At 38.0% G+C, this 15,047-nt stretch overlaps 1 protein-coding gene across 2 annotated transcripts in view; it reads left to right on the top strand.

Moving 5' to 3' along the window:
• Positions 1 to 8,431, top strand: part of cpne1 (copine I) — a 62,847-nt gene extending 54,416 nt beyond the window's left edge. For both annotated transcript variants that reach the window (XM_028812003.2, XM_028812002.2), the window contains exons 12-16: positions 2,355 to 2,409; positions 2,494 to 2,545; positions 2,716 to 2,849; positions 4,151 to 4,387; positions 7,192 to 8,431. In XM_028812003.2, the coding sequence (XP_028667836.2) occupies positions 2,355 to 2,409; positions 2,494 to 2,545; positions 2,716 to 2,849; positions 4,151 to 4,387; positions 7,192 to 7,314 (601 nt within the window). In that variant the 3' untranslated portion in view covers positions 7,315 to 8,431. The remainder of the gene's footprint in view (positions 1 to 2,354; positions 2,410 to 2,493; positions 2,546 to 2,715; positions 2,850 to 4,150; positions 4,388 to 7,191) is intronic.
• Positions 8,432 to 15,047: the final 6,616 nt, after the last annotated feature.

Raw genomic sequence — 15,047 nt, forward strand, 5'->3', positions numbered from 1 at the left:
GGTTATTTGTGGTGGGTGACTTTCTGTTTCACTGTAGAGTTAAGTTACAAGGGTTAAAGACTAACGGCAGGAATATTTTTTCAAAAACCAAATAATCAAAATATATTAATAAAAGTTTAATTTCTGGACCTCTGCAGCTCAGGTTAGCTCTTGTGTAAGACTGGTCGTTAATGAAAACTAAAAATATTTTTAGTAAATTATTTCAGTTAGTCTTTTCAGCTACTTTAATTTTAGTTTTTCTTTTCGGTTTTGTTATTTCGGTTTATGAAAATGTTTTTATTAATAGTATATCAGTTTTGATTTCCGTTTTTGTTAAATATAATAATCTTGCTACAAACACTGTGCACAATCATTTGTAATGCTAAAAGCAGGAACTCTGCACCAGGGACAAAGAATACAGCTTACGGCATGCCATGTGGTTCATGCCTAGCTGTATACATGGGACAAACATCGACACTCGCAATACGTATACAGGAACATCACAATGCTGTCAGAAGGAAGGACCCATGGTCTCTGATTTACGAACATACAAGTTCAACCGGATACACATTTAAATGGGACTCGGTGCAAGTAAAATTCAAGGCGAATTCTAAAAGTGCCAGAGAGAGCTGGCTGGATCGTGGCTATCCATTGAAAACTCCATTAACAGAAATTTGGAAATGAACACAGCATATACAGGCTTGAAAAGATTAACATGCAAGTAATAAGACTTAATAACCAACACCCTCTGAACCCCGCTTCATTAAACCCTCACCCCCATCCCCCTTACATCCACCTACTCTTCTCGCCTTATTTGCTATATATTGTCTTGGTTTCCCGTATGTCTAATTATTTTCCTCTAATGATGATCTCCAGAGAGGAGTTGAAAGCTTAGGAATTAAAAAACATTTTAAGATACGAGATTCATTTTCTCCCTTTGTGAATTTCCAGCAACAAAATTTGGTAGTATATGCATATTACCTACACACATCCTCCCATATACTTTAAATCAAGTCTGGATTAATTATGTGTCAATTGTAATATTACTGTATTTTTTTTAGGAAAGAGTGCACTTGGCAGGCAACATGCCACTTTTCAAAAGATCTAAGGTTTTTCTTATTGAGGGAGCACATTACCTTCTCCTTTCTCTTTTAGGAGTCATTTTTTTCACAGAAACAAAGGTGTACTCAGTGTGATGCTAGGGGCCTCACAGCACCTTACAGTCAGGATTGCCAAGTGAACAGGCTTTTAAAGAAGCAGCTTTTTGCACACACATGTTTAAAGATAACCTTACCTAAGTTTAAAGACAGTGCCTTGGCTGGGTGTCTGCCTGCTGATGGACAAATGCACTTTGATTGGCTTGAGTGAGAGAACTGCTTTAAGGAAGTCTAATTTTAACTAACTTTTTGGTTAGTGTTTGGTTAGTCTTCTATTTTTGAGCGTCTTTTTTTTTTTTTTTCGGCATCGGTATATGTCTTCTGTGATTTGTTTAAGAGCTGTACTACTGAGAGAAGTTTAAAGATGGAAACAGTTTTGCACATTGGTGATTGGTAGCACTTAGAAGCCAAGGTAGGATAGCTGAGCGAGAAAGAGCTTTCTTTTTATGTAGGTGACATTTGCCAGTGAAAAGGTTTCGATTGACACACAGACTAGTACAAAGGTGGTTTATGTGAGCAGAGCTAGCCAACTGCTGTAAGTTTACTCCTATGAGCTGTTTTATTCAACACCCATGGCAGGAAGCTACACCAGGATATACCTAAAAATCACTTCACTCACGTGGACTCAAGTAAATTCAAGTTTTGCTTTTTGGAAATTTCAGGATTGCTTGAATTGTCATATGTAGAACCCTTGGGTACCAAGAGGACTGACTGTATGAACAAGATGTCATTTGACTACAAGTGTATTTATTACCTATGATAATAGGTATTGACAGAATTATATATATGATATTTGGCGTGACCTATTAAAATCTGGACTGAACAGTCTTTCTGTTTACATTATAATATATCCATTAGCAGGTGCTGATGTCTGATATTTACTGGCATAGTATACTGTATAAATGGTTTTCTTATCTGTAGCTGCCTGGTAATTTTAATGCTTCTTCACAAAACAAAGTTTTCCTTGATTTCTTACAGTTGTAGCCTCAAAGCAAATACTTAATAGTGTCATGAAGAACATACATTTAATATTTCATTTTTTGAGACTATGGGATTTCATTTTTTTGGAAAGCAAGAATTCGATCTTTTGACCAAGCTAAAACTGAAACTTGAAAGTACATCTGTGGCAAACCTTGGATGACATTCCGATAACACATTTGGTAATGGTAAGCACATATTACTGTAGTATTCATGCTATACTGTTATTGTTGATTACAGAGATAAGCTGTTTCCTGCATTTGGCTTTGGAGCACAGGTGCCACCAAACTTTCAGGTATAGCCTTTATAAATATATTTACAAGAACCTTTTATACCTTTATAAACAGTTTAAGAATTATAAATTTGAATTATTTTGCAGGTGTCTCATGAGTTTGCACTCAACTTTAACTCCAACAATCCTTATTGTCAAGGTGAGCAGAGGCTGGATATTTTTTTTTAGTTTATTCTGAAGTGAATTTGTTTCTAATTAGATTAAAATAACAAAAATGTTTGTTAGACTTTATCCTAGTGTTGGTGTACTTGAGTGTTATGTATGATGTGTGTATTCCAAGGACTAATGTTATCATTCACACCTGGACAGGTATTCAAGGCATTGTTGAAGCCTACCGAATGGCACTGCCCCAAGTCAAACTGTATGGACCGACCAATTTTTCTCCTATTATCAACCATGTGGGAAGATTTGCATCTTCAGCTGCTCAACAAGGCAATGCATCTGTAAGTGAAAAGAGTAATGGAGTAAAGAGTTTGCTTTTTCACTAGATTAAAGGACAATATTAAGCAGACAAAAAATGTACTGACTAATGCACACATTTCTGTTGGAAATGTCAAACATATTACTGATGTGGTATACCTACTATATATTCATTTGCTATTATGTACTTTGGGGCAGTTTCCCCTAATGCACTGTGAAGAACAAAGCCAAGCACATTAACATTTTTAACTTGTAGGGACAAGATATTTTAAAGTAACTTTAACTAAATTGTCTGTTATTTCTAGGTTTAATTTTTGCAGTAGTGTTCTTCTATAGGTGGTTAGCATCAAAAGTCTACAGTGTACATTTACTTGCAAGTGCATTTAACAGACTAGTCTATTATATTAAGCTAGCCTATATACTGAAACATTATTTTACTTAAGCACACTCACAAGTAATAATACTCGTCACAAATGCATTTAACAGACAATATATCTGTTCTGTCCAAAGAAATAAGTGGCTCTAACTTTCGTCCCAACACTTGTCAGTGACATGAGTTTAAGTTAACCAGCTTCAGAGAACTAAAAGAACTGTTGTTAAACAGCTAAGTGTAAGTGGGTTACTTAAAGTATTGGTGTCCTTTGTGTACTTCTGAAATACTTCTTCTTCAAGTGTTCATGTATTGAGCTAGTGCTGTTGTGGAACATCACACAACGAGCAGCCAGCCACTTCCTCAGACTTTCTGTGAAATACTACCACACAGAGGAGCATTTTGGCCGATGTTTTGGGGAACCACCTTCTGCTGAATGTAGTGCAGCTGACACCTTGTTGTCTGGCAAAGTAGAGGAGGGATAGGGACAACTAATTGATTTTAAAAACTGATCAAAATTTTTAGTCTGTTGCATCGATTAATCACGACATCTCCAATAAGTATGAAAACATAAACAGTTTGCTTAAATGTTAATTTTTTGAATTAGTATAACTTTTATAGGTTTACAAGGTCGTTATTGTCATATTGAATAACTGCCAATAACATTGGCAGATACAGCATCGATTTTTGTCTTTGTCTGTATGTGGTTTTCTCATTTGCAATTTGAAATATTCTTAATTGTATATTTGCTTAAATGCAGCCAAGCTTAAATGGAAGTGTTGGTGAACCAATCATCTTAGTATCTTCTACATATTTTGAATTTGATAAAGTGGGTTATGAATTTTTCACCGAATTTTAATGGTGTTCTGCTTAAATCTTTTCAGACCATAACATATGCTATAGTTACTGTTGTTGCTGAGTGAATACTGATTTTTTTTCCCCCACTTCCCCCAGCAATACTTTGTGCTTCTGATAATTACTGATGGTGAAATCACTGATCTGGACCAAACAAGGCAATCAATTGTCAACTGCTCCAGGCTGCCAATGTCAATCATCATTATTGGTGTTGGCCAGGCGGACTTTAAGGCAATGGAGTTCCTAGATGGTGATAATGGAGTACTAAAATCTCTAACCGGAGAGGCTGCAGCCAGAGACATAGTGCAGTTTGTACCATTTAGGAATTTTGAGAATGTAAGTCCTTCATTTTAATCTTTTGTTTAGCATCTTGAGTCAAGTGGCTTTTAATGTCACCGACAGCCTAGAATGTTGCTATCAAATCTTCAGAATAAGTGTGCTTTCAGGGAATACTGTACATCAGACTTTCAAGGAAAAAAATCTGTCTGTGTAAATGCTAAGGTGCCTATACTTTTGTAAATAATTAGTTTTTGTGCATTTCTGAAGACAGACCATTTATTAATAGAAGTGAAAAAAATCAGTTTCCCTGGCAGATCAAAAATAATTTCCATTTTTTTTCTACATATTGAGACAGCACAGCAGTGTAGTATATTTTCACAGTCCTGATTCTGAACAAGTTGAAAGCCAGTCAATGTTTATTTTATTTACTTCGTAATTCAGTAGTGTACCTTTTTTCTAAGCTTTTAGGAGAAAGTACAGATGTTTGTCTTTGTATGCAGTAAATTGCTGATCGGTCATAGTTAAATAGTTTATTCATCATTGAGGTAGGGTTAGGTTTGCATTGAGTATTCCTTTTTTTAATCAAGTGTAAGTGAATCTTTATTTTCTTGGTATTTTTTATGGATAATCAATTTTGCACTAGGTCATGCATGTTGTAAAATTAAATGTAAAGATATATTATTTGGGGAACCCAAGAAATTTCAGTACCTTCTATGAGAAGCATTTAATATCCTTCCGAATGGAGCAGTGTACAAAAAGTCCAGTCTGGATGGAGTGAACTTGTGTCACAAATAGAAATCTGAATGAGATGGGAGGTTAGGTTCCATATAAAGAATTCATTATCATTAGGCAGGATTTTTTCTGTGTGTGTAAAACGTGAATTATGGCTTATTTAGTGGGGACTGTCTAGTTTACCAATATTGCAGCTCTTGTGCAATGGTCATTGGTGTTTATTTCAGGTGTTTGGAGTGTGCTGATATTGCAACAGCTAGTAAAAAAATGCATATTAGCTTTTTAAGTTGAACTAGGTTCATGCTCTGGTTCTCTGTCTCTCTGGTATGTCTCAAATTTAATTCAATATTTAAGTATAGTCGTTATTAGTCCATTTTAGTATTTAAAACACACATAATTTGTATTACTATATCTAATACCTGCATCAATAAAAGAAAATGTTAAAATGGGCAAAAGAACACTACTACTGGGCAATGCATTTTTGTGGGAATCCAAACTTTTGCCCATTTTAACTTTCTTTTTATTTGATAGTTTTAATTATGGGTTTTTCTTTTAAATTCTGCCTCTTAGGACCAGCATGCTAGAGTCATCTGCCCAGTTGTTGCAGATGACACTGGTATATGTGTAAATATGGTATATTTGAATAAAATGCAGGTGTAGTCATTAAACATGTTCACCAGTGCCATGGGAAACAACTTTTAATACCTGTGCCAAGTCATAAAACTGCCTCCTAGAAACTGCTATCTAATGACCAGAAGCTTTTTTGATGAGTTCTACAAAAGACGCCCTTCCTGAGATCAAGACAAAATCCCAGTGTCTGGACTTGCCAAGCAACATTAGAGTTACAACTGGAATCTTGAGCTGTGGTCAGTTGAAATAAAAATGGAGCACATGGATATATTCCCCGACTTGTCTGCATGCCACTTCTGTGTTGTGCTTACTTTGTGTTTAGGGTCATTGTCCTGCTAGAAGGTGAACCTATGGCCCAGCCTGCTGATGTCCAGAAAGCTCTGGGGAAGGTGTTCATTAAGAATATTTCTGTACTTTGCTGTGTTGAGCACTCTCTCAACCCTTACTACTTTCCCAGTTCCTGCTGCAGAAAAATGGTACTACAATATGATGCTGCCACCCCATGCTTCACCATTGGAATTGCATTTCACAGATGATGAGCCAGTACCTGGTTGGAATTGAGGCCACACAGTTCAATGTTGGTTTCATCAGAACAAAGAATTTTGTTTCTCATAACCTAAGAGTCCTTTAGGTGCCTTTTCACAAACTACAAGCAGACGTTAATGTATTGTCTGGCCACTCTGCCATAAAGCCCAAGTTAAAGGAGTTTTACAGTGGTGGTTGTCCTTCTAGAAGTTTTTCCTATCTCAGTCAGGGTGGCCATCAATTTCTTGGTCACCTCTCATACCATAGATCTTCTCCCATGATTGATCAGTTTGGCTTGGTGCTCAGCTTTAGGAAAAAATCATGGCTGTTCCAAATTTAATCCATTTGTAGCCTAGTGTCTAAGCTCTGCAGACAATTCCTTCAACCTGATTGCTTTTTTTTCCTGATACATTTTCTCAACAATGGAACTTTTAGGGCAGGTGTGTGCCATTCTTAAGCATCTTCGTTAAATTGAATTGACCACAGTTAGAGAAGGGTATAGAAGCATCTCATTAGTGATCTATAGAATGGGATGCACCGGAGCCAGATTTCAATTGTCATAGCAAAGGATCTGAGTACTTGGGTAAATGTGCTATTTCAGTTTTTTTTTTAATTTTAAATACATTTGCAAAAGTTACTAAAATCTTGTTTTTTCTTTCTCATTCTGGGGGTGTATTGAGTGTTTGAAGGAAAAAATTACCTAAAAATGATTTTATCATAAAGCTGCAACATAATGTGTGTGGGGAAAAATAATGAAGGAATCTGAATACTTTCTAAGTGTACTGTATGTATGTATATATATATATATATATACATGCACTTTTGTTACTTTTTTAATAAATCAGTTATGTGTTCAACAGTTGCACATTAAGTTATTCCCAGTAGTTTTTTTCTTCCACCGTAGACAATTTAGCATTACAGATCCTATAATATTGCAGTTTTGTAATATCAGTGCTGTGGTCTGTTTTCCTTAGGCACCTAAAGAAGCACTGGCGCAGAGTGTCTTGGCAGAGGTCCCTAAGCAGTTGGTTTCCTACTTCAAGATGTTGAATCTGCCTCCAGTTCAGCCTCCAAAGCAGCAGCCAAAAGCACTGTGAAGCTGACAGGAAAAAAAAATGCATGACATGGATCAAAGCACTCATTCCATAACATGTTAATAGCTTGATAGATTACTTCATTTTTTCTATGTTAATTTTGTATTAAATTAGGGAACATAGTTTTTGTATATGTAACAAAAAAAGCCTGTAAAGTCTGTCAAGCATGTTATCTGAGCGTTATGCTAATCATTTTTCTATCTTTCAATATCACTATCATGTAGTGTTGAGTGGAGGGCACTTTTGAGAATAGTTTTTGATATTTGGTAATATGAATGCCTAATTCACTCAAAATGGCTGTCTCTAATTATGCAACAACCCAAAGAAATAATGAAAAAATTAAGAAATTACTACTAAGCAGAATTTTGGCAGATGGGAGCTAGGTAACTGTTTTATGCATTATAAAATGTGCACAGATTTAATCAATTTGATGATGGGCTGTTAAAGTCTAATGCACTTGTTTAAAAAAAAAAAAAAAAAACGGAAAGCACCATCATGCATGATACTGATGCAAAGCACTTTAATTACATACAGATACAACTGCACCTTAAGATGCATAAATATTCTTGTTAAGTGCTCTTATAATGGTAAAGAAAAACAACTATGCCTGCAACAATCTTAACTGCAACCCCTTAAATGTTTTATTTGTTGCCAAATATATTTTCTTACATCAAAACACTGAATATCTCCCTGCGGCAGTATCATGCACATTAAAATCACTTGTAGTAAACAAGCATTATCTTGCATACTTTTCTTGGTGGATATACATCTGGTATTTCTACTTGTATATTTCACCTGAACTTTCCAAAGAGATGCTAATTTCTATTTTGTTCGTGAATTATAAGATAGCTTCCACTTAAATGAAGACAGCAACTGCCTTACATGTTTAAAAGAAGTATTACATTTATTGTTAACCTTTTGGTTTCTTTATAAAGTTGAGGATAGTACAGTTTTTCTCATTATGACCTGTGGCCAAAATATTAAAAGTGAGTGACTGGAAATATTGCATAAGTGTTGTTTTCCTATATTAAATGCCATCACATGTTGGTTTCATTGTGGCAGCATGATCCCATCATTATCATTAATGGTAATGTTATCTAAATACAAATATTTACTAAAATCATTGTATTCTTGTCCTTACTTTGGAGACTAGCTACTGCACTGTGCTACATCGAATGGTACTGTCATTCTGTTTCACTTCAGGTAGGTATGCATATACACTTTATGGGACCACTACCATACAGGAAAATGTTGGTGACAGCAGCTCTTGTGTACTGATGTGTTCTTTACTTATTTTGAAACACTTGGAATTCCGTTTTTCACATTTGCTAAATTAGCTTACTGTTGCTGTGTCAGAGATTCATTCAGAGCAACTCATTTGAAGATTTGTATTAACAAGTAAAGAGTTTATTTAAAATGAACTTGAGGTAGAATCCGCAGCTGTCCCAGGTAAGAACTAGTGATGTGGGCGTATTTTGCATATTCATTAGTATTTCTATAAAGATTCGGCTTAATTATTTTTTGCCATTTTAACATCATTCTGATGTGATAATTTATATTCATATCCATTATATTTAATAATTATTGAAATTAGAACTTTTATTAATCTGAGTTTCTAGTCGCTATACAGATGGATAACCAAATATAAACAATTTTCCTTTGACTTCATTCTAAAGTGCATGTTATCAAGACTTGGAAAAGTTGTCTAGATTTTAATAATAGTAAAGAGCCCGTTTCGACAACGTAAGATGAAACGGGCACGAGTTTGTATCAGCAGTGTATGAAGAACAAATGATAAGTAATGAAGCAGTTGTTTTGTAATGATTGTAGTCCGATTGTAGTAGTTTACTCATTACTGTACAGGCTTGTACTGTTAGTTGATGAATTTTCCAGGCCTATAGTATAATACTGAATGATGAATGTTCCAGTACAATATGGAATAGTAATAAGTATAAGCACCACAAACCTGATATAGGTGTATTGAGTGAATGCGTAATTGAATCAGAATGCGTAATTAGGCCTCGAGCTGTAGTCGAAATCGCATTTCAGGCCTCTAGAGCTTTAATCGAAGTCGCCTTTCTCTTTGAATTTTTGCGGCTGTAAATCCGCCGGATGTTGAGGTTGGATGTCGGTCTCATAAGGTTTTTTGGGCAGCTGTGTAGAAGGCGACTGTGCATTCGGCTTCGGACGTGCACAGAAGGCGACTGCGCATTCGGCTTCGGACGGACGTGAGTGAGGAGGCAGGCGAATTATGTATTAAGATAGTGCAGGTCAGTTATTCAGCCACATCTCAGTGTGTATTCGTAAGTCATACAAGCCCTAAATTACAAAACTGAACATTTCCCTGAGGGAAAAGTTCATATGCTTTAACACCATCGCTCTCGCTTGTCTCCTCTCTCTCTCTTGTATATATGTGTATATACAGTGAATGCGGAAAGTATTCACAGCGCACCACTTTTTCCACATTTTATGTTACAGCCTTCTTCCAAAATGGATTAAATTCATTTTTTTCCTCAGAATTCTACACCCAACACCCCATAATGACAACATGAAAAAAGTTTACTTGAGGTTTTTGCAAATTTATTAAAAATAAAAAAAACTGAGAAATCACATGTACCTAAGTATTCACAGCCTTTGCTCAATACTTTGTCGATGCACCTTTGGCAGCAATTACAGCCTCAAGTCTTTTTGAATATGATGCCACAAGCTTGGCATACCTATCCTTGGCCAGTTTTGCCCATTCCTCTTTGCAGCACCTCTCAAGGTTGGATGGGAAGCGTCGGTGCGCAGCCATTTTAAGATCTCTCCAGAGATGTTCAATCGGATTCAAGTCTGGGCTCTGGCTGGGTCACTCAAGGACATTCACAGAGTTGTCCTGAAGCCACTTCTTTGATATCTTGGCTGTGTGTTTAGGGTCGTTGTCCTGCTGAAAGATGAACCGTCGCCCCAGTCTGAGGTCAAGAGCGCTCTGGAGCAGGTTTTCATCCAGGATGTCTCTGTACATTGCTGCAGTCATCTTTCCCTTTATCCTGACTAGTCTCTCAGTCTCTGCCGCTGAAAAACATCCCCACAGCATGATACTGCCACCACCATGCTTCACTGTAGTGATGGTATTGGCCTGGTGATGAGCGGTGCCTGGTTTCCTCCAAACGTGACGCCTGGCATTCACACCAAAGAGTTCAATCTGTCTCATCAGACCAGAGAATTTTCTTTCTCATGGTCTGAGAGTCCTTCAGGTGCCTTTTGGCAAATTCCAGGTGGGCCGCCTTGTGCCTTTTACTAAGGAGTGGCTTCCGTCTGGCCACTCTACCATACAGGCCTGATTGGTGGATTGCTGCAGAGATGCTTGTCCTTCTGGAAGGTTCTCTCTCCACAGAGGACCTCTGGAGCTCTGATAGAGTGACCATCGGGTTCTTGGTCACCTCCCTGACTAAGGCCCTTCTCCCCCATTCGCTCAGTTTAGATGGCCGGCCAGCTCTAGGAAGAGTCCTGGTGGTTTCGAACTTCTTCAACTTACGGATGATGGAGGCCACTGTGCTCATTGGGACCTTCAAAGCAGCAGAAATTTTTCTGTAACCTTCCCCAGATTTGTGCCTCGAGACCATCTTGTCTCGGAGGTCTACAGACAATTCCTTTGACTTCATGCTTGGTTTGTGCTCTGACATGAACTGTCAACTGTGGAACCTTATATAGACAGGTGTGTGCCTTTCCAAATCGTGTCCAATCAACTGAAGTTACCACAGGTGGACTCCAATTAAGCTGCAGAAACATCTCAAGGATGATCAGGGGAAACGGGATGCACCTGAGCTCAATTTTTCAGCTTCACGGCAAAGGCTGTGAATACTTACGTACGTGTGCTTTCTCAATTTTTTATTTTTAATTAAATTTGCAAAAACCTCAAGTAAACTTTTTTCACATTGTCATTATGGGGTGTTGTGTGTAGAATTCTGAGGAAAAAATGAATTTAATCCATTTTGGAATAAGGCTGTAACATAACAAAATGTGGAAAAAGTGATGCGCTGTGAATACTTTCCGGATGCACTGTATATGTTTGTGTATATATGTATTATGTACAGTATTTTGCAAAAGTGAGTACACACCTCACATTTTTGTAAATATATCTTTTCATGGGACAACTCTGAAGATATGACACTTTGATACAATGTAAAGCAGTCAGTGTACAGCTTGTATAACAGTGTAAATTTGGTGTCCCCTCAAAATAACAACACACAGCCATTAATGTCTAAACCGCTGCTGGCAACAAAAGTGAGTACACCCCTAAATGAAAAATGTCCAAATTGTGCCCAAAGTGTCAATATTTTGTGTGGCCACCATTACTTTCCAGCACTGCCTTAACTCTCTTGGGCATGGAGTTCACTAGAGCTTTACAGGTTGCCACTGGAATCCTCTTCCACTCCATGACGACATCATGGAGCTGGTGAATGTTAGAGACCTTGTGCTCCCCCACCTTCCGTTTGAAGTTGCCCCACAGATGCTCAATAGGGTTTAGGTCTGGAGACATGCTTGGCCAGTCCAGCACCTTTACCCTCAGTTTCTTTAGCAAGGCAGTGGTCGTCTTGGAGGTGTGTTTGGGGTCGTTATCATGTTGGAATACTGCCCTGCGGCCCGGTTTCCGAAGGGAGGGGATCATGCTCTGCTTCAGTCTGTCACAGCACGTGTTGGCATTCATGGTTCCCTCAATGAACTGTAGCTCCCCAGTGCCGGCAGCACTCATGCAGCCCCAAACCATAACACTTCCACCACGCTTGACTGTAGGCAAGACTCACTTGTCTTTGTACGCCTCACCTGGTTGCCGCCACACACGCTTGACACCATCTGAACCAAATAAGTTTATCTTGGTCTCATCAGACCACAGGGCATAGTTCCAGTAATCCATGTCCTTGGTGTGCTTGTTTTCAGCAAACTGTTTGTGGGCTTTCTGGTGCATCATCTTTAGAAGAGGCTTCCTTCTGGGACGGCAGCCATGCAGACCAGTTTGACACAGTGTGCAACGTATGGTCTGAGCACTGACAGGCTGAACCTCAACCCCTTCAACCTATTTTCAAAAGACAACCTCTGGATATGACGCTGAGCACGGGCACTGAACTTCTTTGTTCGACCATGGCGAGACCTGTTCTGAGTGGAACCTGTCTTGTTAAAGAGCTGTATGGTCTTGGTTCACCGTGCTGCAGCTCAGTTTCAGGGTGTTGGCAATCTTATAGCCGAGGCCATCTTTATGTAGAGCAGTGGTTCCCAAAGTGGGGGTCGCGAGATGATTTCCAAGAAATCAAATACTTTTTAAAAACTTTTTAGAAATTAATTAATTAAATTTTTTAGAAATAACATTTTATCCATAACTAACAAAAGATAAAAACTAGTAGTTAATAGTTTCATTTAAAAAAAACATGCAAATTAAAAAGCCATCAGACTGTCTTGGAGCGAGTGCGTCGGTGTGTGTACAGACGGTGCTGGAGCGATGCTGGGGAAAAAGAAAGGTCTTAAAGCAAGAGTCTTACAAGTGGCGCCTCACGTAAAATTCACGCATTGTATTATACACAGAGAAGCTCTTGCGAGCAAAACACTTGACCCAGAACTTAAACGTGTTCTTGAGACTTCGATAAAAATGGTCAACAATATAAAAGCGCATCCACTCAATATCAGACTGTTTGCCACTCTCTGTAACGAACTGGGATCGGAGCATGAGTGCTTGCTTTTCCATACAGAAGTCAGGTGGCTTTCGTGAGGGAATGTGCTCTGCCGCCTGTTTGAGCTGCGGGACGAAGTGCGCTTATTTCTGATGGAGCATGGGTCCCAGCTCGCTGATCACCTCACTGATCCTGACTGGTTAACAAGGCTAACGTATTTGGCTTGCATATTTGAAAAACTGAATGGACTTAATATGTCATTTCAAGGTGAGCACACACACATAATTTCGCTAAATGATAAAATCCACGCATTCAAGAGAAAACTTGAGCGCTGGACTGAGCGAGTTGAAATAGGAAGGATTGATATGTTTTCTGAGCTAGATGAAAAAAGTTATATGGTTGTTAGAGCGTTATGTTCTTTTTTGTTGTCATGCTCTTGTTTGGATAAGATATTTTGTTGAAATTAAACAAATGAGTAAATTACTATTAAAAAAAATTATATGGTTGTTAGACCATTGTGTTCTTTCGTGTTGTCATTCTCATGTTTGGATAGGCCTATTGGCGCATGTGCACCGTTGCGCGCAACATTTGTATATTTTAACCACTTCCGAGGATAGTGGGGGTCACGAGTCACTGGCACGGTTATTTTGGGGGTCGTGAGCTGAAAAGTTTGGGAACCCCTGATGTAGAGCAGCAATTCTTGTTTCCTGATCCTCAGGAGAGTTCTTTGCCATGTTGAACTTCCAGTGACCAGTATGAGAGAGAGAGAGAGTGAGAGCAATAACACCAAATTTAACACACCTGCTCCCCGTTCACACATGAGACCTTGTAACACTAACGAGTCACATGACACCGGGGAGGGAAAATGGCTAATAGGGCACAATTTAAACATTTTTCACTTGGGGGTGTACTCACTTTTGTTGGCAGTGGTTTAGAAATTAATGGCTGTGTGTTGAGTTATTTTGAGGGGACAGTAAATTTACACTGTGATACAAGCTGTACACAGACTACTTTACATTGGAGCAAAGTGTCATATCTTCAGTGTTGTCCCATGAAAAGATATAATAAAATATTTACAAAAATGTGAGGGGTGTACTCACTTTTGTGAGATAATGTATGTGTATGTATGTACATATGTATATATTTGTCTATATGTGTATATACTGTATGTATAAACCACTGTGTGTGTATATATATATATATATATATATATATATATATATATATATATATATATATATATATATATATATATGTACAGTCATATGAAAAAGTTTGGGAACCCCTCTTAATTCTTTGGATTTTTGTTTATCATTGGCTGAGCTTTCAAAGTACCAACTTCCTTTTAATATATGACATGCCTTATGGAAACAGTAGTATTTCAGCAATGACATTAAGTTTATTGTATCAACAGGAAATATGCAATATGCATCATAACAAAATTAGACGGGTGCATAAATTTGGGCACCTCAACAGAGGTATTACATCAATACTTAGTTGAAGCTCCTTTTGCAAATATAACAGCCTCTAGACACCTCATTTAGCCTTTGATGAGTGTCTGGATTCTGGATGGAGGTATTTTTGACCATTCTTCATACAAAATCTCTCCAGTTCAGTTAAATTTGATGGCTGCCGAGCATGGACAGCCAGCTTCAAATCATCCCATAGATTTTGGATGATATTCAAGTCAAGGGACTGTGACGCCCATTCCAGAACATTATACTTCTCCCTCTGCATGAATGCCTTTGTAGATTTCGAACTGTGTTTTGGTTCATTGTCTTGTTGGAATATCCAACCCCTGCGTAACTTCAACTTTGTGACTGATTTTTGAACATTATCCTGAAGAATTTGTTGATATTGGGTTGAATTCATCTGACCCTCGACTTTAATAAGGGCCCCAGTCCCTGAACTAGCCACACAGCATGATGGAACCTCCACCAAATTTGACAGTAGGTAGCAGGTGCTTTTCTTGGAATGCGCTGTTCTTCTTCTGCCACGCAAAGCGCTTTTTGTTATGTCCAAATAACTCAATTTTTGTCTCATCAGTCCAAAGCACTTTGTTCCAAAATGAATCTGGCTTGTCTAAATGAG

This window comes from Erpetoichthys calabaricus, chromosome 10 (genome assembly GCF_900747795.2).
Source record: "Erpetoichthys calabaricus chromosome 10, fErpCal1.3, whole genome shotgun sequence".
NCBI lineage: Eukaryota > Metazoa > Chordata > Cladistia > Polypteriformes > Polypteridae > Erpetoichthys > Erpetoichthys calabaricus.